We start from the raw sequence: 22,605 nt of genomic DNA, 5'->3' as shown, positions 1-22,605 counted from the left end.
CGATGCAAAAATTCCTTCGACCTCAAAAGAAACGCGAAAGGCGCCTCGCGATGTGCGCGCACAGCTACTGCACACGAAGAGCGACGTGCCGATGAAGACACCGGGAGTAAGAGGGGTTGCCGGTCACGCAACCGGCCTACGTTAGCTAGAGGCGTCGTCAGGCGTTTGCATTTTCACCACAGACTACAGAAAGATCCTGTGCCTTGTGCTTCGCCGAAAATGGTTTCGTATATCGTCGTATACAAGTAGAGCACCTGCGTCTCGTCATGAAGCCCGCTCTTGTTTGGACGCTGTCCTGTCTTGTACTACTAGATCTGGAGTCGCCGCTGTACAGTGCGTATCGCATCTTGTTGCCAGGCGTCCCGACGACCGCTGGGATCCATGGAAACTGGACCTGCGATCAAATGGGCCCTTGCGAACACAGTTCATCAAGGTCAACGTCTGCTTCAACACAGCTCCAGAGGCGTGGTGGAGGGCTTGAGAGCTCTGCCTCATTCCAAAGCCCTTAGCTGTATCAGAATAAGGTACAAAAGGGCGGAGAACCTCCTTCACCCCAGAGTCGGCACGGGGAAGACCAGTATCGAGAACGACTCGACTGACGTCATTCCCGACTTGGGAGACTACTTCGGTGGAGTTGACGGAGGTAGGCGAAGAGGAAAAGAATCTAGTTGTCATGGCGGCGGCAACAAGACGACGCAGAGGTTGAACTAAACGGAACGCGAGAAAAGGCGCGCCAGCACCAAGTGCACCCGAGACAGGCGGTGAATCCATCGCATGGCACTTACCTCACATTTTTCAGCCCCTTCCACTTTTCCACCTCCTGTCTCGCAGCGCCCCTAAACGACCCCTCCCACTCCGTCATCCTCGGCCTCCACCCCAACTCCCTCAACCTCTCCCCTCTCACCCTCATATTCCCGCCCAAAACAAACCTCTGCTTCTCATCCCACTCCACCTCCCCAGCCCTCCCCTCCTCAACATCCCTCGACCCAATCGCGCCCAACCTCACCAACTCATCCGCCCAAACCCCCACCCTTTCCAACATCGACATCTCCCCCGCCTCAGCGAGATAATACCCTCTCATCCCAAACTCCACCCGCATCTCTTCCTTCATAGCCTCATGGATGAACCACACGACCGCCTCCCCCAAATCCTCCACATGAATCCAACTCGTTCGATTCTTCCCCTTTCCGAGAACTTGCCCTTTTCCAGCGTCCAGCGCCCGGTTGATGTGGTAATGCGCATGGCTGTCTTTCTTCCCAATCCCCAGTCCCGAGTGCAAGATCTCTGGTGGGGCGAGCACCACGGCGCGGACGCCGGCAGCTTCGCTGTCACGCGTGACCTGGCGCTCGATTTCGACGTGTGGGCGGGAAGAGGGGAAGTCGAGGATTTCGTCCCAGTTGGTGGTGTCCGAGTAGGTTTTGGGTGAGAGTTCGCCGAGTTCTCCATTGATCTCTACTGTTGATGCGGCGCCTGAGATCCCGATGTAGATGCCTTGTGGCTGCGTGCCGGCGCGCTGGCGAGCGATTGTGCCAGGTAGAAGGGCTTGTGTTGCTCCTGCGTGGTCGAAGTCTGAGGCGTGGACTACGATGTGCGAGGTGGCGGCGGTGGTTTTCAGGAGAGACGTCGAGTCATGTGTGCCTTGAACGAACGTGGTGTTCGGATAGGCAGCTGTGATGAGTTCCCCCTGAGTCGCTTGGCGGACGAGAACAGTGATTGGCGTTTGTGGGAAGGCCTCGCGGAAGATAGGCAGAAGAGCAGAGCCAACGTATCCTGTTGCGCCAGTGAGGAAGATAGATTCTGGAGTAGTGGACATATCGATTTCTGCTTTAGTGTTCTTTAGCCTTTGAACAATCACATCGTAGACAGCGAAAAGGGATTTACTTATAGTACACTCGATACTACACTCGACCCCTGAATCCTAGACTTTGCGGTGCATATTCTTCATAGGATTCCTAATGCTCGGCCTAACTCCAGTATGCGGGTCCATAGCATAGTCGGAGCCCGTTTGTCAACTTGCTTACGGTGCGAAATGCCAAGCGCGGTCGTTTAATAATCGACGCCGCGATCCGAATTTTTTACCTAGTTATTACGCTTGTCGCGAGTTCTCGTACGTATGTGCTGCCACCCTTTACGGATGAGAACGGACTAGGTCATGGCCTTTTGAATCGGGGTGTTGTGTAAGACCGGCGCAGCGAAGAAGCGATGCTGTTGAGAATGTCGCCTTGGGTCGGCTTTGGTCATGAATATTAGCAGCACTGGGGCCACAATTGAAGAAATTGGTACGTCCCGAGACCAATCTCGGTAAGAGGAAAGTCATTCTGGTATCATTCGTCAACTCCTGTTCCTAGACTCTGTGAACGCCGTCAATCGGAACCCCGTTCTAAACAAGCCGTGGCGAAATACGAAACAAGAAATCCTCGCAAGGCCCAACCATCCGCCATTCACCATCTAGTCATCAACATCCATCATCTCCGAGTCTTCCATCTCAATCCTTGTGCCTTCAGCATCGGGGATTCCAGTCGTGAAGCCAACCGTTGTGGCGCCGATTGTAGCATCCTTCATATCCTGCTGTAGTTGCGTCACGTCTGAATCCAAGTCTTCTTCCTCTTCGTCCTCTGCTCCATGGACGACATGCACAGTCGTCTCGCCTTCATCGTCGACCTCTGTCGTTTCAAGCACCGTCTCTTCAGCACCGCCTCCACCACGCTCCTCAGTCGCGTAGTCGTGCATGATCTTGATCAGGTTGTTCTGAATCTTGGTCAAGTAGTTCTTGTCCGTGATTGTGGGCGACACCTTCGTCTCGACGGCTTCAGCACACAGTTCCAGGACAGTCTTGACACGCTCAGGGTCTGCTCCATTGGCTGGCAAGTGAAGCTTGTTCAGCATGGAGAAGAGCACCTTCTTCTCGTCCTTATGTGGTTGACTCGTGACCAGACGTTCGAGGACGTTCTCAGCAACGATGTAGTGCGTTTGTGCTGCCCCGGCGGCAGCATCGACAACGTTGGCAGACTCTGCGAAGCCAACAATCTTGCGAGGATCGGTCCAGTCCAGAAGCATTTGACCGATCAGGTTCATCTTTACCATGTCCCCGTTACCGGCATCTTCTTCGACCTCGGCGTCTTCCAGGTAGGTCTCGCGAAGCGTGTGGAGCCGGCTGATGATGCTGCAAGTAATTTCTGCCATGCGGATCGCATTTTCGGCGTTCGAGTGACAGTAGACGGGCAAGAAGTAAGACAGACTCTGCCGGAATTGAGGATTGTTCGCGCTGTCCGGATCGAAGTATGTGACGACCAGCTGCTTAAGTAAATCGGTGTCCGTGATGAGTCGAGACAGCATTGCCTTGGACAGCGCGATGGCGCCCGTGGACTGGACATTACCGTCATTCGAGCCAAGAGACTTCTTGTAGGCCTTGGTGATGAGCTTTTGCGTGCCTTTGGCTTCTGACTCGGAATCGTCGCTCGCTGCTGGGTCGGATAGTAGCGTAGGATGAGTGACAAGAATGTCTGTGATAATCTGGAGTGCCGTAGCTTGCAAGGCGGGAGCACCTTTTGCGAAGCAATGCAAGAAGACGGTCAAATTCTCTTGTGCAAGATTCTGTTCTCGTCAGTAAACATCAGGGAAAGCGGAGTCATACAACTCACCTTGCCCAACAAACAGCACAGCCCAAGACACATCAGGCCACGTTCTCGAACAGGAGCTTCCTGACTTCTCACAGCTGGAACCACGAGCGTGTTCAGCATGGTCACTAAATGAACGTTCTCCTCAATGTCGCATTGAACATTCTGCAACATGCACATGGCGATATGCAAGCACTTCATGTTGACCATGATTTCCCGCACCGCCTTGTCGGCTTCGGCCTGTGGGTCCAGCTCCTTCTTGGCCCTCTTCGCCTTTCGCTGGGCGACCACAATGGTATCGTCTTCGTCTGGTTGAGAGGTTGCAGAGTGGAAGCTATCCTCAGTGCTGTCAGCATCTGTACCATCGTCCTCACCCATGATAGTATCATGAACTTCGGCGATGGCTTCCAGAACGACACCACAGAAATCCCGCTCGCCCTTGTTGTCCTCGCCACAGACGAGACGCAAGACTTCGACTGCCAAGCGCGTGACTTCTTCCGGCAAGTCGGGCAATGCCAGAGAGTTCCGCATCAAAGCATACATCTTGCGTCGTCCAACTTCGTCGCTGTAGTCGAAGGTCAAAGCCATCTGCAACATCTGCTCGACGACGAACTCTCGATGGTGAAGGTCTTCTTCAACATCTGCATCCTCCTCTTCTGTGGCAGCCAGCATTGCTGCGTCGATCAAATTTTTGATTTCTCGTTCCAGCAGGAAACCAAATTTCGTAACTTCAGGCAATTTCTCTTCCGCCATCTCAATAAGAGGTCGCGGCCCAAAGTAGTCCTCAGGTCCTGCAGTTCGGCAGAAGTCGTTGAAAGTGCGAGCGACAAAAGCCAACTCAGGCGACAGATCCTCCCAGAAGTTATCAGGGAACGAAACATAATCGACGTAGTCGGAGCGGCCTTTCCAGAACTCGTACATGGCGACGAGAGCGATCCCACCATCGATACCGCTGTTTACCACGTCTATACGCTCGAGAAGTTCGAGCAAAGCGTCCAAAGATGCAACAGGAACTTTCTTGCCGTCTTTGTCCTGTTCACCCTCTTCTGATGTTTGAGCCGCGGGAAGAGCTGCACAGTCCTCGATCCAACGCTCGCAGAACAGCTTGGCCGTTGCTTTGCGAACCGCTTCGTCGCGATCTCGTAGACCCCATCGTAAAAGCTTCTCGCGATGGGTCAAGCTGAGATGTCTGAAGTCACCCAGGCCAGGTAAAAGATGGCCGTACAGCGCTCGTCGAGTCGTTGAATCTGCGTCCCGGGCACGTTCCAGCAAGTATGGGAGAACATCCTTGGTGAGCGGCAAATTGAGTAGAAGATTGCGTCTGACTTCAGCGGCCGGATCGTTCTGCAATATGTTGAGCAGCTTTGCTAGAACACCAGCTCCAACTTCATCATCTGAGTCAGAGTCCTCATCTTCCTCGTCCTCTACCTCCGCCGCCAGTCTACCCAGACCATAGACCGCTTGTAATCGCACTGGCGCTTCTTTATCGTGGATCCGTTTCAGTAGTCTGAATCGTAGTTGCTGGAACATAGTATCGTCTAATGTATCCAAGCTGTTGATCAGATGGCTCGTGATTTGCGTAGCACGGAATCGAATGGTCTTGTCCTTCGCCTGCAGTAACGGTAGGAGAGTGCTCAGGATCTGAGTTGTGAGCACGCTTGTTGGCGTCTCTGGTAAAGCATCGTCGTCCGCATCTTGCTGCAAGATCTCGTTGTCCTTCTGGCTGGCTTCATTCAAAAATGTGCCCAGGAATCGCACCACTCTGTCTCCCACAGGCTCTGCTTTCTTGACTGGCAAGATCCGCAGTATGCATCTTATCACTTCGCGATTGAAGTCGTCTGCATCAAACTCCTCCGTCTGCTTCTTCTTGCTGCTGGACACTTCATAGCAGCATGATTCCTGTAGCTTGCGAAGGGCAATGCACGTCTTGCGATGCGCCGCGGTGGACTTCTGGGAGTCTGCAAATGCGGTGCAAACAGCGCGTCGTAGGGAGGAATCGGGGCCTTCGTCCGGGACCTCGGTGACAGGAGAGCTGTTGCGGAGATTCTTGGTGGATGTCGTGCGCCTCGTACGCGCTGTGCTGCTCGCCGTCCGTCCAGGCATCGTGTCGTCGTTAGTTGTTGTTGGTCGAGTGTCTGAAGAGGAGATGTTGTTGGAAGACGCAGTGTTTACAAAGGTAAACAAGCCGAGATTTAAGGTTCGGCCAATGACGTGCCCCGCATCCGACCTCGAAACTTTGCCGATCTGTTGGAGCTTCAATCCTCTTCCTCCACCACTCACCACAATGTTTGCGCGAACAGCTTTGCGGGCGGCGACGAGGCCTGCAGCACTTCGATCAATACGGCCTGCTTCGACCTTCTCGGCGACGGCGGTCGACAGCATGAATCCCCACGGCATTGAGATCTCCAACGCCCAGCGCATCGCACAGAATGGCTTTGTTTCTGGTTCGTCAAGAACATGCTGTCAGTGTATCATGGTTGACTGATTGATAGCCCCTCAGCAATTGGAAACACCCCTCTCATTCGGATGAAGAAGCTGTCAGACGAGACTGGCTGCGAGATCCTCGGAAAAGCAGAGTTCCAAAATCCTGGTGGCTCCGTGAAGGACAGGGCAGCGCTATACGTGGTCAAAGACGCAGAAGAGAAGGGCTTGCTGAAGCCAGGCGGCACGGTTGTTGAGGGAACTGCTGGAAATACTGGTATTGGTCTTGCGCATGTGTGCAGAAGCAAAGGCTACAAGCTCGTCATCTACATGCCCAACACTCAATCGCAAGGGAAGATCGATCTGCTGAGACTACTTGGGGCTGAGGTGTACCCCGTGCCAGCTGTGGCATTTGAGAACCCGCAGAACTACAACCATCAGGCCAAGAGACATGCAGAGAGCTTGGAGAATGCAGTTTGGACGAACCAATTCGACAACACGGCGAATCGTCAAGCGCATATCGAAACCACCGGACCAGAGATCTGGGCGCAGACTGGCGGCAAGCTTGACGCTTTTACTTGCGCTTCAGGAACAGCCGGTACCATCGCCGGTTGCACGCGATACTTAAAGACTGTCTCCAACGGCAAGGTCAAGTGCTATGTTGCTGACCCTCCTGGATCAGTCATCTACACCTACGTCTCATCCGGCGGAAAGCTCGTCGACCGATCTGGCTCATCTATCACCGAGGGCATTGGACAGGGCCGCATCACCGACAACCTGAAGCCAGATATCGTTCTGCTAGACGGCGCACTTCACATCGCAGATGAGAAGAGTATCGAGATGGTGTACAGGTGCTTGGACGAAGAGGGTCTGTATCTTGGCGCCAGCTCATGTCTCAATGTCGCAGCGGCGAGGGATCTTGCCCAGAAACTCGGACCGGGCAACACGATTGTGACCATCCTTTGCGACGGCGCGTACCGGTACGCCGACAGGTTGTTCTCGCGGAAATGGTTGGAGAGCAAGAATCTGCTCGGCGCAGTACCAGAGCACTTGCATAAGTATATTGTACTCGAGTAGTCCAATAGCTAATTCATGTACAATGGCATATGGTAGATCGAAGAGTCGCGACGCGTGCTCGCCAGCAGTGACTCTGAGTCGGCCACTTTTTTCAGCTGAACCCTTCGCCCAGACGCGCCAAGGCGTCCTTCCCAGGACAATACCTCATAGCGTCGACAGCTACGGAGATATGACGCTGATTAATGTCTCCAGGAATGGCTCATCGATGCATCGCCTCATCGTACAGACTTACTCATCCCCCTGCGCAGAATCCAACTCAACAACTTTTAACACTGACGAGAGACGATACTCGGCCCGAACACCGTCACCACAATTTAAAGCCAGATCCGACTTCGCGAACATTGTGGCAAACACAAGCGACATTTCCATCATGAACAGCCAAGATGACAACCCATACATCAGAGCCACAGCACTCCATCTCGAAACAATCGCCCGCGCCTTCGTGACGGCAATCAATGGCAGATTGCTATCTACCGACACACCTTCGCTCTCCGATCCAAACCTCGACTGCATCGACCCATTCTTCAGTGCCTCGCCAATGCCACCCTGGGATCACGCCCCGCTTAACCTGGAAGACTACGTGCAGTACATCCGCACTGTGATAGATGCGAACCCGGACTACTCCATCAAGCTATCGGATGTGAATTCGCATGTCAATGATAAGGCCGGCACGGCGGAGGTCTTTCTGAATGTGGAGGTTGGGGGTGTGCCAAAGGGCGTTGTGAGGAAGAGCGTGGGGTTGATGAAGTTTCGGAAGAGTGAGGGTCGGTGGAGGTGTTTTACCTATCAAGGGGCTGATGGGATTGAGTGTACAGAGTGAGGAGAGGGGCTTGGCCACTGGGACTCATGTTCGGCGATGAGAGGGTCGAATGCCACCCTGCATCGTGACTCACGATGAAATCCTCTCACGACCCGCGGCCACTTGTCCTAGCTACACCGCTCAGTCGTATCTCGAGACATGTCAAGCAAGGCTGATGGAACAGTTAGGCTAAAGTTGGATCCAAGGTCCACCACTGGACTTGCACAAGAGTTTCAAAGAAATGGGGCAAGAAAACATGTTGGCAAACCCGTGGAAAGACATCCCGATCCAGCACTTGTCATGAGATTGTTAGGAGTATTCTCCGGCAAGTGAAGCAATGTTGAGAGGACGATGTCGCGTATCTTGCGGCAAAGGAATCCACCTTGCCTGCGTCCGCGCCTCGCTGGCTCCAATCATCAGCAGTACCTGACGCCATCTCAGATGGGCGGTCTCGATGGCACGGTCTTCCGGCACAGCAATGTTGTTGCACGACTCTTCCTAAGAACTAGAAGGGCAACCCGACGCTTCATATGAGCATTGGGCATGCTACGGAACGCCAGGAACGAGATGGCATTGGTGCGGTAGAAACGGAAGTAGCTGCACTGACATGGTCTCGCATATTGGTTCGGCGGGGCTGCGGCAAGGTCCACCAAGATTGAAGCCAGGCATAAGCAGAGTCCATAGCGTTGGTCGCACAAGCCTGCACCTGCTGGCAAGGGGTGAACCTCTCCGCAAGACTGCATCGTAGAGTCTACAACATATGTTGTCGACAAAAGCCCACGTTCGACGCCTCTTACAACGCAAAGACGGAGGATGGCATCAAAAACCCCAAGGAAACCCCCAAGAAGTGATGTTCGACACACAATGGCCGCAAAGTGCCAATTTCACAATGGCCAAGCTTCCGGACACCTGCCTTGGCGAGACGGATAGCTGCATCAACCATACCATGCCGGCGTAACACTGTCAACTTGCGATTCGCGGGCAGCGAAATGGCCTCTACAAGGAACGCGACTTGGAGTCTCGCCAAACGTCAAGAAGAGCCGAGTTGTCGCTGCTGTGCCAGCTTCCAGATGCGGCAACTCACAATGCCTTGCTATGAAGGACTGTCAAGAAGGCATAAAAAGGAGGCAGCGCTGCATTTGATTCTGATTCACAAGTGCCATTCAGAGCTCTTCAAAGTCTCTTCCACGAGTCTATTCACCTCGAAACGCCACAATTCTTCCACCTTCTAAAACGAGGCAGCTACATCAGCGGCACCGTCCACGATCTTGTCACGGAGATCCCAGCTATCACCATCATGCCAGCACCAATCCTCATGCCAGCACCCATCATCATGCCAGCGCCGCAGCATCGTCGCCACGGACTCCCTGACCGCCGTACACTAGAACGCGACTTCCATTCCATCATCGCTACGAACTCCGACCTTGGCGTTCGCTGCCGCCCACACTACCCCTCTGACATCCGTTGTTCCAGCGCCATAACCTACACGACTCAAACCTGGCAACATGCCGTCCAGCAACTTCTGACGATCCGACGACTTTTCGAGGCGGGTTTGGATACGAAAGACCTGTACTTTGAAGCTTTCGATCTGAGCTTTCAGCTGTTCGTTTGGGTCTTCTGTACTTGTCCAATGCATCAAAGCAGGTACACGGGTGAGGATTGGACAAGGCTGTATCGAGGGGTGACTGCTGCGTCCGGCCACGGTCTACGCAACGAAGACCTGCACGAGGCCACTTTTCGGGCGGTAGGCTGGGAAGCCACGCCCGACCCGTGTGAGAATGGGGACAGAGATTGATGGAATTCTGTTGCTGTCATGGCCTGTTCCAGCATACCGTGAGAACATTCACGGGAAGAGATGGTGTTTGGAGAATGGGTCGGACAGAGACGACGGAGCGCAGTTCGGCATTCATATGTCTTTACCACATCAACAGCAGCTTCATGGGCAGGCATTACAGTCATTCCACTGAGGGAGGTCAGAAATTTTCGGTTGAGTACAGCTGGGGGTAATATTTGGTTTCGGTGTCTTGGTTTGGGCATACTTTGTGCTTCGCATTGATCTTTTCGGTTGTTCTTGGGCTGCTTGCTTTCATAGATCCCATAATTGCAGCAAATGCTTCCTTCGTGCTCTGAAGATTCCTCTACAGAACCTCGACATGCCAATGCGAAATGCCTGCTTTGGTGGCGTGATCGTTATTGTCGATGTACAGCTCACAGCCTTGCCAAGCAAACCATTGGACACTGTCAAATCAGAGTTTCGTAGCGTGTTTTGCTCAAACTCGAAAGCAGAGACGTGTCTTGCACCTACAGCCAACAAATACCTACAAGAACGGACTTGCAATGCTCTCGAACGATCTTGTAACTCGGCCTCCTTCTCCATGGATGCAAGGCACGCTCGAAACAGCACCCATTGTGCTTCAAGGGACGATTCCGAGATGTCTGTGCTCTTATCACCAAATATGTGGCGCTGCACGTGCCCAACGGCTATGGAGGATTGGAGCATCGCCATTGATCTGCGCTCTTCCTCTCTCTTCCCTTCTTCAGCGACCAAAACATCAATCGACGACGGACACGGCTTCTAGTGTGCACTGATAAGGTCTTACTAAGACATGTCTACCAGCGAAGCAGACGAGCGAGCATCACTGCTCCAATTTCCCGGCTCATACGGCGCGCAGGACGAGGAGAGCCTCCCAGATGCGTACAAGCAATTCTGCTTGTTGATGGGCAACCGTCCGATCGATCATCCAGCAGACCAAGACTTCTATCCTCCGAAAGATACGCTGTACCATCGTGCCCTCCATCATCGCAAGAACCAGGGCAGGATTCACGCTTTCAGCTCGGCGTTCACGAATACACTGCTCCTCGCGCAGATTGTCCTGGGAGCAACACTCACTGGACTTGGGGCGAGCGATCAGAGCCGTGCTCTTATTACGACTTTTGGGGCTTTGAACACGATCATTGCCGGTCTGGTCGCATTCCTCAAATCTCGAGGGCAACCCATGAGGGCGCGCATGTTTCGGGATGATCTGGACAGAGTCGTGGATGAAATCGAGAATTCGGCTATTATGTGGAGAGGCATCTCGCAGAAAGCGCACGGCTACGATGCTATTGATACAGATGAGTCGGTTACCGTACGCAGCGAAGTGGCGAGGTTGACGAGACTGTACGATCGGGCTGTCAAGACGAATACGATGAATGATCCGGACTTCTATGGTACTGGAATCACTCAGGATCCGCACAATGCTGGGCTCAGGAGCCGTACTGGTCAAACGCTTCTACCAACTATGCCACCGAACTTACCTGCTGGTTCTGGTCCTTCTGGTGCCGCTACTGGTCCAGCTCCAGCGATACCCGATGCTGCTGCTGATCCTGATGAAAGTCCTGCGACAAAGGCTCCAGAGGCGAAGAAAGACGATGATATTGCTAAAGATGCCGGTGCTGGGGCTTCCCAGCCTGCTGATGGGAAAGGCAAGCAACCTGAAGAAGCGAAGCCAGTTGTAGACACTCCAGCACCGGCGCCTGTTGATCTCGATGAAAGTCCTGCTACCACTGCGGCTCCGGCCAAGGCCAAGGACGACTCTGCTCCTGGCAACGGGGCAGGGAATGGAGACGATTCCAAGAAGGCTTGATCTTGTCGAGCATTAATATTCGGTGGTGAAACGATTCAGCGCAAAGCATTTGTTCAACGATACCCGACACGCCATCTTTTGCAAGTAACCTATAACAAGATAGTAATGACTTTAATGGAAATCAAGCAGATATTCTCGTCACACCAGGCTCCATCGCCTCCTACTCATTCGAGAACTTATACACCACATCCTCAAACCGATCCGTCGGAAAACAATACAGCCACACAAGGTCTTTCTCACCACTCAAGTTCGAAATGCCATGCTCCGCATTTCCCGGAATGAAGACCAGTCCACCCCTCTCGACTCTACGCTCGACATCATCGACTTTCATCAGCCCTTCGCCTTCCAAGATGAAGTACAACTCGGCTTGCTCGTGGCGATGATGCCCGAGGAATCCTACGCTTGGTGGACAGGTTGCGATTCCTGCTGTGAGTTTTTCTGAGGCTGTGAGGCCTGAGGAGAGGAGAGTCGTCCAGATTAGACGGCCTTTGCTTGCGTCGGGGAAGGATTCTGAGGGCTTTTGGTTGATTTCTGAGCGAGTCAAGAAGACGGGTTTGGTTTTATGCTCTGGCTCTCGCAGTCTTGGGAGGGAGGTTGATGTTTGTTCGCTGGCCTTTGCAGCTGACAAACTTTGGTCTTCCGCCGTGCGCCTCTTCAGCTTCGAAGCGCGGTTTCCCATCTTTCAAGACGAATCACTCGATGCTTGATGGGACACTTTCCAACTGCCGCCTCCTTTTATATATGGCCTTTCGATCCCTCAATGGGATCGTTTGCCTGGATCCGGCAAGCTGGTCCAGAAATATGATGTCAACCCGCAGTGACTGGCACAGCGGTCGTGAATAGCGTCTGGCTGCCCTACGGTGAGTGATTTGTTTCTTGGGGGAAGTCAGATGAAGTGAATGGACGCAGTGGGGCATGTGAAGGGGCGTCCGTGCGTCGTTGCTCCTTCCCAATATCAATTCTAGGTCGTGGCTTGCTTCAGCGGCACCTGCCACAATGTCGCATGAGGCAGGCACGGCCAACACGGCATTTCCAATATCGCTCGCTTGTTCCACTTCACGCCGATTACATACACCTCATCATCGCATCCCGTCACTTCACGCGAAGTACACCTTATAATTGCATGCGACAAATAGCCGCACTGCGACATCTTCACACGGGCGCCGAAAAGCCACACCCCCGCCGCCATCATGGTCACTGCCGCAGATACCACATCGACCTCCGACGGCGGCGATGATTCAAACATGGCGGAAAAGGTCTTCTTGATACCTGAGGTGCTTGAGAATATCCTCCTCATGCTTGACGACCGCCACGCCGATGACGACGAGAATTTCACCACTGCCATCATGGATCTCTTCGTCGTGCAACGAGTCAACAAGACTTTCAAGGCTGCCATAGACGGCTCCATCAAGCTACAACGAGTTATGCTGCTCGCTCACGACAGCCGGGATGCTCCAGAACGTGAATATTGTCTTGAACTCTTCCTCAAGGGCACATTTGGACACTACGAATTCCATCCCGCTATATCTTGTAGCAGAGAGTTCGAGTCGACAGACGATGAACGGACAATCTGTTTTTATATGAAATACTACATCGTCGGAGCAGGGAAGGAGGACGAAGACGAAGGCTACCTGGGCTGCGACTGTATCGATTCAGATACTTACCCCGACTCGTTGCACAATAGCATGCGAGCGCTCACTCGAGCTGCACTAAAGCACTATTTCTGTTACCACACTTGATGTCACCGGTTGAAATTATCATTCAAGCCGCAAGAGATCAGGATGCAACTCACCACGTGGGTGGACGAGTGAGAACGATGGAATCGTTGGGGCATACAAGCACACTGCCATCCTGTTGCCGAATGATACTTTGGGCGCTCTGTACGATGTTGTTCAGCAAGCGTTGTCCAAAAGGAGCTGGATGAGATGCAGGAGCGGATCAGATGTAGCGTCGAGCTGCTTTGGATTGTCATGAATGGAACGACAGAGGAACAAGACGTTCAAAACTTGGAGAAGCTTCGCACCAAGAAGCATGAACATGACAAGCTCACAGACTGCGGTGTGAGCCGTGGCACATGCGTCTTCTGCAGTGCGCTCTATGTGAACGACTCATACGGAGATATCGTAAGAGGCTCGGCTCCATTGGACTGAGAGCTACCAGCCTTCATCAGACTCCCGCCATTTCATGGCCTGGCAGCTGGCCGACGGAGGGCACCCAGTGAACTTTGGCAGGCTTCAGTGCATAGCTTGCAAACACGACAAGCTAGTTTGGTCAAGGCAGGTCGTTCTGATCATCATGACGAGTGCAAGGGTGGTGTCAGGCTGATCGACATGCCGCAGATTCTGCGATAAATACAACTTTTCAGCTTGTAGGTGGCGATGTGAGATTGTCATTGCGGGTGACGAGATTTCTATAGCTAGAGAGTGCGCATCTATGTACAGTTTCATCAGTCATTTGCGAGACGCTTCTTTTGTTTTTGCTTTTTATTTGTTCGAGTGTCTGCGAGTGCTGATTAGATCTGGAAGCACTTAGCCACTACAGTACCAACTGGTGTCGTATTTCAAGACCACTAAATGACATTTCACAATTTGTCGACAGAATAGGGAGGAAAATTTTGCATTGGAGCTGAGAACGAGCGACATTTACTATAAAGGGACGCCTTGAGTACGGCGAGAAGCTTTGACTATGCGTGCCTCAGACGCCGATACCCTGGAAAAGGGGCCTACCCCTGAACTTGAGGTACCTTTGATCGCTGCCATGATTCCATCTCCAACAAGGACTTTCCCGCTCCATTCAAGAGACTGGAATCTAAGGCTACTGGACACATCAATCATCATGGCAGACTGCGTCATCACTGAACAAGTCTCGAAACATCATCATACCCATCCCAGATTTATACCCCGTGTCCTCCATCCGATCGATCCCTTCACACCAAACAATCTCCCTTGCAGTCCCAAACCACCGGAAGAGCATGCTTCAGAACCCATCTAGGGAACAGTGCGAGTTGAGTTCCGAACGCACCCATCTCAATCCGGTGGCAGTATTCCATGCTCTGGCAGAGATTTCGTGCCCGACCGTGTGACTCGATGCGTCGTTTGCTGAGGCCATGTGTATCGGTTGCTGGTTGGAGACGAAGGAGAGCGTATTGAATTTGGAGCTGGGTAGCCCAAGACATGACGGAGTAGAAGGCTACTTCGGACGAGCTGAATTTAAATGCAAGAGGGAAGAGCTTTTTCTGAAGTTTAACGTCGGAGAGGCTGGCTAATGTTGCTGAGGTCGTGCTATAGGGAGGGTCTGGATATGTCGCGAGCAGTTTCGTTTGCGAACCAAGCGTGGCTTCCAAGACAGTGAGTAAGGTATTCTTGATGGCCATGGTGCTGCCCCCAATTAGTAGCTTGCGAGGCCCATTCTAGGTGATGCGGTGCAGATTGACCTGAAAAAGCTAGCACGGCTCGGCGGGCACCGTTATTCCGACGACTGCTGGGCTGTGATTGAACTTTTCGATCCCGCGCAGCCGTGCGGCCTACGGAAAACCTTGAAGTTGGTAGCGCGCGTACTGCACGCCCCCAAAACAGCGTCTATTCCTAACACTTATTTCCGATTCGTGTGGGTAGGCGCGATAACATCTCCGAGTCATTGAATAGGACCCTGAAGCACTCCTACATCCCAGCTAGTATATCGTCTTGATGAAGATCAGCTCACAGGAAGCTGCCCGTGCTTCCACAATGAACGTCGTGCGGCTTAGTCGGGAAGGTCTGCTTACTCTTTTCGATCGCCTCGACAACGGCTCCGAGATCAGATGCCCAGAACGATCGTTGCAATTCGTCAACGAGGAAAAGACCCAATTCACGGGCCACAACACAATTCCTTCTTGGTAGTGACTCACCCGCTCGGGATGCAGGATCCGCGATCGAAGGGTATAAAAGTGTCGTGCCTTCATATGCAGCTCGTGGTGTTCTCCTTGTCCACAGAGGGTTCTGTCCGACAACCCATTCCATCAATATGACAATGCGATCGTATTACCTCGCACTTACAGCACTGGCGTCCGGGCTGGCCACTGCCTTACCACAGTCCAGTCGATACCAAGTCTTCACTATTAACAATAATGTGAGTGTGGCCAGCGCAGCGTTCATACCTGGAAGCGCTAACAACAGTCCCACAGTTCGAGACCCTCTCGAACGATGTTCCTCTTGTGGGGACCGTCGGGGCCATCGGCGTGTACAACCTCCTCGAGTGTATGGCCCTTCCCAGAGTATCTGCAAGACCCGAAACTGAATCTGCAACAGGGAATTTTCTCGGAGGCGACGCTGCTCTGAAGAGAGATGTCACGACCATCACTGGCGTCGAGCCCTACACGCCGCCGAACATCGCGGGATATGGTGTGCGCACCGCGCTGGAAGTAGGCACGGCCTATATCTCGTCCAACTATGAATCGTCTTCCGTCGAATACTTCGACTTGTACATTCCCGGCCAGGCCGAGAGTATCCGTTATGGCTGCAACGCCGACACCGACTCTAACGTCGGGATCCCGGCTAGCTGCGAGATCACCGCGACTGGTATGTACCTCTCCCACATCTTGGCCCGATAGTCGCTCACGGCGGGACAGGTTATGGCACAGACGGAACCGAGGTGGCGAAACAAACGTTCAGTTTCACGTCCGAGGGCGGTCTTACGCAGCAGATGTCGCCAGGGGCTTTCTCTCCCGACTTTGTTCGGCTAGGCAAAGTCGAATTTACGACGTCGTACGGCGATATTCTGGGTGACCTCGGCGCAACGATGCTCGATAATGTGTACACTCGAGTGTACCAAAGGTCTTGAGGGCTACTTTGCGCGCGTGGAGTGGCAGTTTCGCCGGAGTCGTGCATCCTTCTCGCAGGTAGGGCCATGGTCTTGAGCGGGTTGGATGCAATTGCTCTTGGGCAAAGCCCGGCGCAGCTCGAATTCTGAGCTCGTGTAGCGGTGGAATGCCTTCTCTTAAGTGCCGTGCGATAGCTCGCGACGATATGTCAATCACCTGGCAGCTTGTTCGCCTGCTCCTCGTAACGCTCGACTATAATCGCCGATGAGCTACTACTCACATAGATGATGGAGATTTTGAGCCGAGCATGTGATGCAGACCTAGAATTTTCGCGACTACCTGTTGGGGTTCCACTTGAGCGCTGACCTAAACCTGCGTCAGAGCCAACTTCTGGTGTATAAGCTTGAGAGCATGAGGAAGGTGCGCCGTCCTAAAATGGGCAGTGCAGTAGTGAGGAAGGGGAAGGTGACGCTCCCCTGGCCTCGCGTGTAGTGTCGCTGTTCCTCGTGTCGTTGGATTGAGAAATATGCGACCATTTTTCCCACCTTCAAATTTGGTTCACTAGGACGATCTGTCTTGGTCTGCAGTTTATGTCTCCAAGCGAGAACGGCAATACGACTTTTGCCGTCCGTGCCGTGAGCTTTGCACTGTGCCACGCAGAACAGAGCCCATGTGCACATGACACCATGGTGGGTGACCGGTGTAACATGAGTTGAGTGCACAGTCTTGCCTTCATTACGAAATGTTTCTCTTATATGGCACACTTTTCCGCAACGCGGTACGGCAAGCTTTGGGACATCTGTCACCTGGATCTGAGATCAATCGCAACGCCAAGAGTGAGATAACGACCATGGACCGCATTCTCTTTTACGGAGACCAAGGCAAAGCATCTCGAAGACTCGTTCGCTCGGCTGCGGCACGACATTCGCATCGCACCAACTTGCGTAAGGCCAAGAGGAGCACGCCGTTCGACACAAGAATCCTACCGACCATCAACAGGCGGTTGAAAGCCACAAGCCACATGGCTCCGGACTTCGCCAATCTTAAGGTCAGGTATACGCCGAACACCACAAGTTTGACCGGCAGTAGCTGACCAGATAGTGAAATCGCAGGATCCGCGACCACACGGACTTCATCGACGACAACAAGGGCCCCGATTTCTTTCCGTCGTATCCCAGTTTCTTCTCACCACGAAGAAGACATAAAGCGATCGCAGCAGTTACAACCACTACAGCAATCATGTCAAAACCGAGCGCAAGATATGTCAAGAGACGAATATTCGCAACAGTCGGGCAATGGGGTATCGCACGGTGACGGTATGTTGGAGCCGTTGACACCGTGTCTTTTCAGAACCCCAGCAGCTTTGCTTCTTCCGCAGAATTCCTGACCAATATCACTAGCTGGAAACAATGGCGCAAATCGTAGAGAATGGACGTTCGCCTTGAGCCCAGAACTGCCCTCAGAACGCCTGCCACAGTATTCCTGGACCGAGTATCCGCGGTATCGAATTGGCGCCAACGGACCGCCTGCAAGGCCTCCTGGATCTCTATACGTAGCCGACGCCTAAACCCCGCCGTTGATGCGTTCGAACACTTCGGCTGCAATGAGCAACTCTTCTGCTTTAGTATCACTTCACGACTAAGGCAAGTCCGATACAGCACATGCACCTGTTCGTCGACCGTGCTCCATGGTCCTTCAAGGACTACCCGTGGTCGGAGGGGCTTCCTGGCGCAACAACTTTTGTATTGGAAAAGCAAGCCATATTGTAGCTCTCGGTCCTACAAACGCAGCCTTTGGTATGCGAAAGTTCTAATAGCATGAAAAAAAGTAGTAGAAAAGATGGAAAGCCAACATATCGAAGACCCATGGTGTGCAGTCTCGACTGGTGTTCACAAAGTGCCTTAAACTGCGACACTTCTTTTTGAGCTTGTGAGGGCGCCAGGCAATGTCTAGCGCGGGCATGTATTAGTAGGAGTTGAGTAGGGGCAAGTCACGCACCTAGAGCATGGCATGCCGATGAGAAATAGGTCTGGCAAGAGGCTGCCACAAGAAAGAGTCGTAGACATCTCAGGGACACATTACTAGATCCAGACCCCAGTGCTAATATGCCATGGTGAAGATGCGCGAGCAAATCTAGACCGAAATTCTCCTTCGCTCGCAAACTGCGCTCGGCTACTGTCAGTACTCAGGTCCGATTAAGGCTGGGGGCAACCAGCTCGTCTTGCTCAAGAAGGACTGCATTCATTTGGGCTGTGATCGAGCTCTGGAGTAGAAGAGAAGGACGGTGAGTCAGACTTTTCCCATCGTGGTTCAGTGGAGAGAATGTCCATCAAGAAGTGAAGAGCCAGCTACAACGTCGTACATGGAGATCCAAGACAGAGACAGGAAGTCGTCGCGGTGTCTTTCCACATGGGCGCTTGCTACAGAGAGAAAGCATTTCTATCTTTGTGATCCGTACAGTAAATGCTTCGGCGGCACTATACGCTGGACATGGTCTGTTCTCTCCTGTTCAACATTGAGCATGTCGTAGCTTAGTGGCAGTTCACGACATCATTAGACATCCTTCAGCAACCACATCCGAGAATTGGCCTCCACAACTTGATCGTTCGCCCTGTCTATCATAAGCCGGCGGTACGGCAAGCAGCCGACAATAGTCGAGACATTGACATCATGCCACATGATGAGCTCTCTGAGATACGGCGACGTTTCGTTGAGCTTCGCAAGTCCTCCGCGGATATTAATCATTTGTACCAAACCTCGCATGTGGCCGTGATAGCTCTCGATAGAAGCTTGTAGCGCCTGGTGGCCAGCAAGAATGAGGATAGCGACTAATATGAGATCGGACACAGCACGCTCGTGGTTCTGCATCGTCTTGTTGATAGTGCGCAGAACGTGGCCACGGATTGCATAGATGCCCTTGGCTACTTTCTTGGTCATGGGTCTGGCGCGAATTGACGCAATATGACCTGCAGCTATTAAGAGTGCTGCTCCCAACGGAGCCGGATCGACCATTATTGCAGAAGTCAGCATTTGCGAGCTCGATTTTGGATCGACCTCGTGCTTGATGAACTGCCTCTCGAAATCGAGACTTTGCGTCGCAGCGATCCAGCAGTAGTGTGACTGCGAAACGAGTCAGCGCTTTCAGACGAGCTCTGGGAAAGGGGTGGCAGAAAGGCACTTACTAAAACGATCAAATCGCGTTTTCTCCCATTCGATGTTCCATCTTTCTTGAGCTGCCTCACAACCAGATTCCCGGACGTTTTCAACGGTTTGTCGTACACCGAAAGACCATATTCTAGTAGAATTAGCGCTGGCGCAGTCCATTTTTGCTAACCCATACAACTTACGTTTCGCTATATCAGGTCTGAAAGCAAGGATCCGCTGGGCAGACTTTTGTTTCGGTGTTGCATACGTACTTTGCCTCGAATGGCGCAGCCTTCTGCTTCTGGACATTGTCGTAAGTCGATTGGAACCAAAGCAAAGCGATGCCATATGAAGCTAGAAAACTGGCGAAATATTTCTGGTTGTTCGATTCAACCGGCATTGATATTAGGGACCCGTTGACTAGCATTAGGCTAGCCTTGGAGTCCCCATAAAGCAGAGGAGGTGACGACGGGTCGGTAGTTGGAGGTCGTAGAGGTTTGATAGGCCCTGTCCAGTCGTTTGCCTGTACAGCTAGCGTGAAGGGGTTATCCAGAGTGACCTGTGGATCTGGATCCACGTCAATTCCCGCGAGGCCGCACGCATCGATATTTAGGGGGTCGCCGTCGTCTGGCACAGGGGTAGATAACGCTCCAAGGAAGCTTCCCATGAACAGCGCAGTCGTAGCATAACGAAGCAACATGTTGTAACGCGACGGGTTGCCAAGCGATTGGAGCTCGCGAAGTAAGCAGGGTTCTGTGTCAAAAAAGTGAAGATCTGTGAGTGGAATGGAGGTCTGCGTTTAAGCAGGGCCAGCAGAACTGATTGCCATTTTTATATATAACATCTCGCCGACAGCTCGGGTGGCACTACGTCACAAAGGAACGAAGATGAAACGGTTAAGTTCATTTGCACTGTCCGTATTCCGCGCACGGAAAATGCTTTGCTCTCGCGAGGCGACAGATCCTGCTAGAGAGGGCTTAACTTTCATCGATCGCACTGTATGGTCCGGATGTGGCATTCGTTTGGCCAGACCCGAAAGTTGGTCTAAGATGTGACAGGTGCCGACCCTTTTGGGGCAGCACAATTGACCAATCATGTCTCAGAAGTTCAGGCTAGAGGTGGTGTCATCACCGTCACTGGCGAGACGGTCGACCACACTCTCGAAGGCTAGCCGCTGCGTGTGATTGGGCGCGTGCACAGCCCGCTCTGGTGCACTTCTTAATCCTCCGTGGCACTCTCACGATGCGAGGCTCATGCACCTGGCAATATCCTGGGCTATATGTGCTCGGCCAGCATGCCGGACGAGAAGTATCTGCAAACTCGTGTGGGGATCATATCAACGCATACTACGGTAAAGACGCCGTTGCACGACAAAGACGGTTCCTGGATCATTTCCTGAGAGACGACATTGCAGCCGGACTTGGTGGGTTGAAGGATCTGCCCAAGATCGATCTGACCATCAGAAGAGAGGCAGCTTTGTATTGGCGAGCTGAGAAGGACTTCCCTCCATTAGAGACACAGTACAGAGAGTACTTCCTCAACGCTGATGGTGGCCTAGGAGATGGTCAGCTGGACGCTACGAGCACAGGCGTTGTCGCTCAGTACGAAAGACTGACAGGGTCATCTTTCTTCACCAGCAATACTCTTGAACAAGACTTCGAAGTCCTAGGTTTTCCTTACCTCGAGCTAAAAATGGCGACAATGCCAAGGATATGGACATATTCGTGACATTGACAAATATCGCTCCCGCCGGATCTCTGGTCGTATTCGAAGGAAACCACGCCGAGCCTTCGGTTGCTGTGACTAGAGCATATATCCGTCTAACTCATCGCGACATGGATCGTAAGAAACCGACCGACCGTCTGTTCATCCTCGCGCACGACATGCCAGCGCCTGTGGGCCCCCCAGCAAGGGGTATGATATCAAAGTGCCCATCCAACCCACCAGCATGATCTTTGAGAAGGGCCACAAGATTCAGATCGAGATTGGGGCGAGAGATAGTGATACTCTGCTTGGGGTCATGAGGCAAGAGGGCGGCGATCGGACCGACGAGAAGTTCGCTGGGGTTAATACAATCTTCCACGGGAGCAAGCTTGTCCTGCCGTTCGTGCTTCGGACATAGGAGTTTTGTTGTTTTGAAGTTGGTGAGTCCATGGCTTGGGGACTGCTAGGAATTGATGGCATCAAGCGGTCGGCCTGACAGAGTCTTTCACTCATTGCTGAGCAGAATACAGTCTCGTTGCTAAGGGATAGCATTTTGATTTAGCATAGACGAAGAGGGATGCGTCCGGACTCATATCTCCTGCGACACCTGCAATGTGTTGTAGGTATTACAGCAGTGAACAAACAGCCAGCATCGCAGTTTATGATGCTCTGGCTAATCTGTGTCAGCTCGCGGCTGAGAATACAAGAAAGATGGCTTGCCCCTGACTTTGTTCACGCGCAGATAGATATCGTGCCGCGAAGATTAAGAAAATCACCCAATGTCGCAAAGGCGTCAATGCTATGTCCCAAATCTGGGGCAACAATCATGTGGCCATGTGTTCGTGGCAGGCAGCGACGGGCGAACATCTCTTCTTTCCACCCTGCACGCCAACTCAGCTGAGCAGTAACACAGCAGAAGCCACCTTGAGCTATCGACCACTCATTAGGCACACAAAAGGACACCTGCTCATGCGGTCTCGCGTACTTCGCAAATCAAATGCTCAGATCACCTTTGTACAACTTTTATTGTGCAGCCAATTGGGAGACGTGACGCAGCATCCTAGATGCAAGCTGCGCACATGGCTATGGCGGAGGGTGATGAACTTTTGGCATGTCACCACCGGTGAATGGTCAAGAGAGGCTGAGAACATGGCATCATGAATAACTCGATTTTGTCACTTATAACATCCACTCACATTGCACACAGGCTGTCGAGAGAACGAAAGAAACCGGCCGAATGGAGAGAGCGAAAGAAATTGAAGAAAACGAGCGAGGGTCTCTTCGAAGGACGCAGACTAGCCGTATTCTTCTCTTTGGCGCGTCTGGAGGTGGCAAAAGCGAATTCATCCGCCTGTGCACAGGCCGTTCTTCGAACACGGAAGACAAATCACCGTCATGTTTAGAATACACGAGCAACCC

At 52.6% G+C, this 22,605-nt stretch overlaps 9 protein-coding genes across 9 annotated transcripts; 5 read left to right on the top strand and 4 right to left on the bottom strand.

Moving 5' to 3' along the window:
* Window positions 1-781: 781 nt before the first annotated feature.
* Window positions 782-1,813, bottom strand: M409DRAFT_26033 (uncharacterized protein; the record flags this gene model as incomplete). The annotated part of the gene is made up of 1 exon (XM_033807930.1): window positions 782-1,813. The coding sequence occupies one exon, from the start codon at window positions 1,811-1,813 to the stop codon at window positions 782-784; it is 1,032 nt and encodes a 343-aa protein (XP_033664306.1).
* Window positions 1,814-2,448: 635 nt separating this feature from the next.
* On the bottom strand, window positions 2,449-5,720 carry M409DRAFT_68383 (uncharacterized protein; the record flags this gene model as incomplete). The annotated part of the gene is made up of 2 exons (XM_033817815.1): window positions 2,449-3,594; window positions 3,642-5,720. 2 exons carry the CDS (start codon window positions 5,718-5,720, stop codon window positions 2,449-2,451), a joined length of 3,225 nt encoding a protein of 1,074 aa, XP_033664305.1.
* Window positions 5,721-5,901: 181 nt separating this feature from the next.
* M409DRAFT_68382 (uncharacterized protein) lies at window positions 5,902-7,115 on the top strand (the record flags this gene model as incomplete). The annotated part of the gene is made up of 2 exons (XM_033817814.1): window positions 5,902-6,061; window positions 6,118-7,115. The coding sequence occupies 2 exons, from the start codon at window positions 5,902-5,904 to the stop codon at window positions 7,113-7,115; spliced, it is 1,158 nt and encodes a 385-aa protein (XP_033664304.1).
* A 3,405-nt stretch (window positions 7,116-10,520) lies between these two features.
* Window positions 10,521-11,540, top strand: M409DRAFT_26030 (uncharacterized protein; the record flags this gene model as incomplete). Its single annotated transcript, XM_033807929.1, has 1 exon — window positions 10,521-11,540. One exon carries the CDS (start codon window positions 10,521-10,523, stop codon window positions 11,538-11,540), a length of 1,020 nt encoding a protein of 339 aa, XP_033664303.1.
* A 53-nt stretch (window positions 11,541-11,593) lies between these two features.
* On the bottom strand, window positions 11,594-12,219 carry M409DRAFT_68380 (uncharacterized protein; the record flags this gene model as incomplete). Its single annotated transcript, XM_033817813.1, has 3 exons — window positions 11,594-11,615; window positions 11,705-12,107; window positions 12,171-12,219. The coding sequence occupies 3 exons, from the start codon at window positions 12,217-12,219 to the stop codon at window positions 11,594-11,596; spliced, it is 474 nt and encodes a 157-aa protein (XP_033664302.1).
* A 511-nt stretch (window positions 12,220-12,730) lies between these two features.
* Window positions 12,731-13,279, top strand: M409DRAFT_26028 (uncharacterized protein; the record flags this gene model as incomplete). The annotated part of the gene is made up of 1 exon (XM_033807928.1): window positions 12,731-13,279. The coding sequence occupies one exon, from the start codon at window positions 12,731-12,733 to the stop codon at window positions 13,277-13,279; it is 549 nt and encodes a 182-aa protein (XP_033664301.1).
* A 2,263-nt stretch (window positions 13,280-15,542) lies between these two features.
* Window positions 15,543-16,358, top strand: M409DRAFT_26027 (uncharacterized protein; the record flags this gene model as incomplete). The annotated part of the gene is made up of 4 exons (XM_033807927.1): window positions 15,543-15,647; window positions 15,703-15,775; window positions 15,827-16,096; window positions 16,147-16,358. The coding sequence occupies 4 exons, from the start codon at window positions 15,543-15,545 to the stop codon at window positions 16,356-16,358; spliced, it is 660 nt and encodes a 219-aa protein (XP_033664300.1).
* Window positions 16,359-18,891: 2,533 nt separating this feature from the next.
* Window positions 18,892-20,182, bottom strand: M409DRAFT_57318 (uncharacterized protein; the record flags this gene model as incomplete). Its single annotated transcript, XM_033813595.1, has 4 exons — window positions 18,892-19,458; window positions 19,521-19,633; window positions 19,686-19,702; window positions 19,755-20,182. The coding sequence occupies 4 exons, from the start codon at window positions 20,180-20,182 to the stop codon at window positions 18,892-18,894; spliced, it is 1,125 nt and encodes a 374-aa protein (XP_033664299.1).
* Window positions 20,183-20,724: 542 nt separating this feature from the next.
* On the top strand, window positions 20,725-21,604 carry M409DRAFT_26025 (uncharacterized protein; the record flags this gene model as incomplete). Its single annotated transcript, XM_033807926.1, has 2 exons — window positions 20,725-21,083; window positions 21,373-21,604. The coding sequence occupies 2 exons, from the start codon at window positions 20,725-20,727 to the stop codon at window positions 21,602-21,604; spliced, it is 591 nt and encodes a 196-aa protein (XP_033664298.1).
* Window positions 21,605-22,605: the final 1,001 nt, after the last annotated feature.

The sequence above is a fragment of the Zasmidium cellare genome (genome assembly GCF_010093935.1).
Source record: "Zasmidium cellare ATCC 36951 unplaced genomic scaffold M409scaffold_30, whole genome shotgun sequence".
Taxonomy (NCBI): Eukaryota; Fungi; Ascomycota; class Dothideomycetes; order Mycosphaerellales; family Mycosphaerellaceae; genus Zasmidium; species Zasmidium cellare.
The sequence above is the reverse complement of the archived record's forward strand: the minus strand, read 5'-3'. Positions and strand labels throughout refer to the sequence as shown.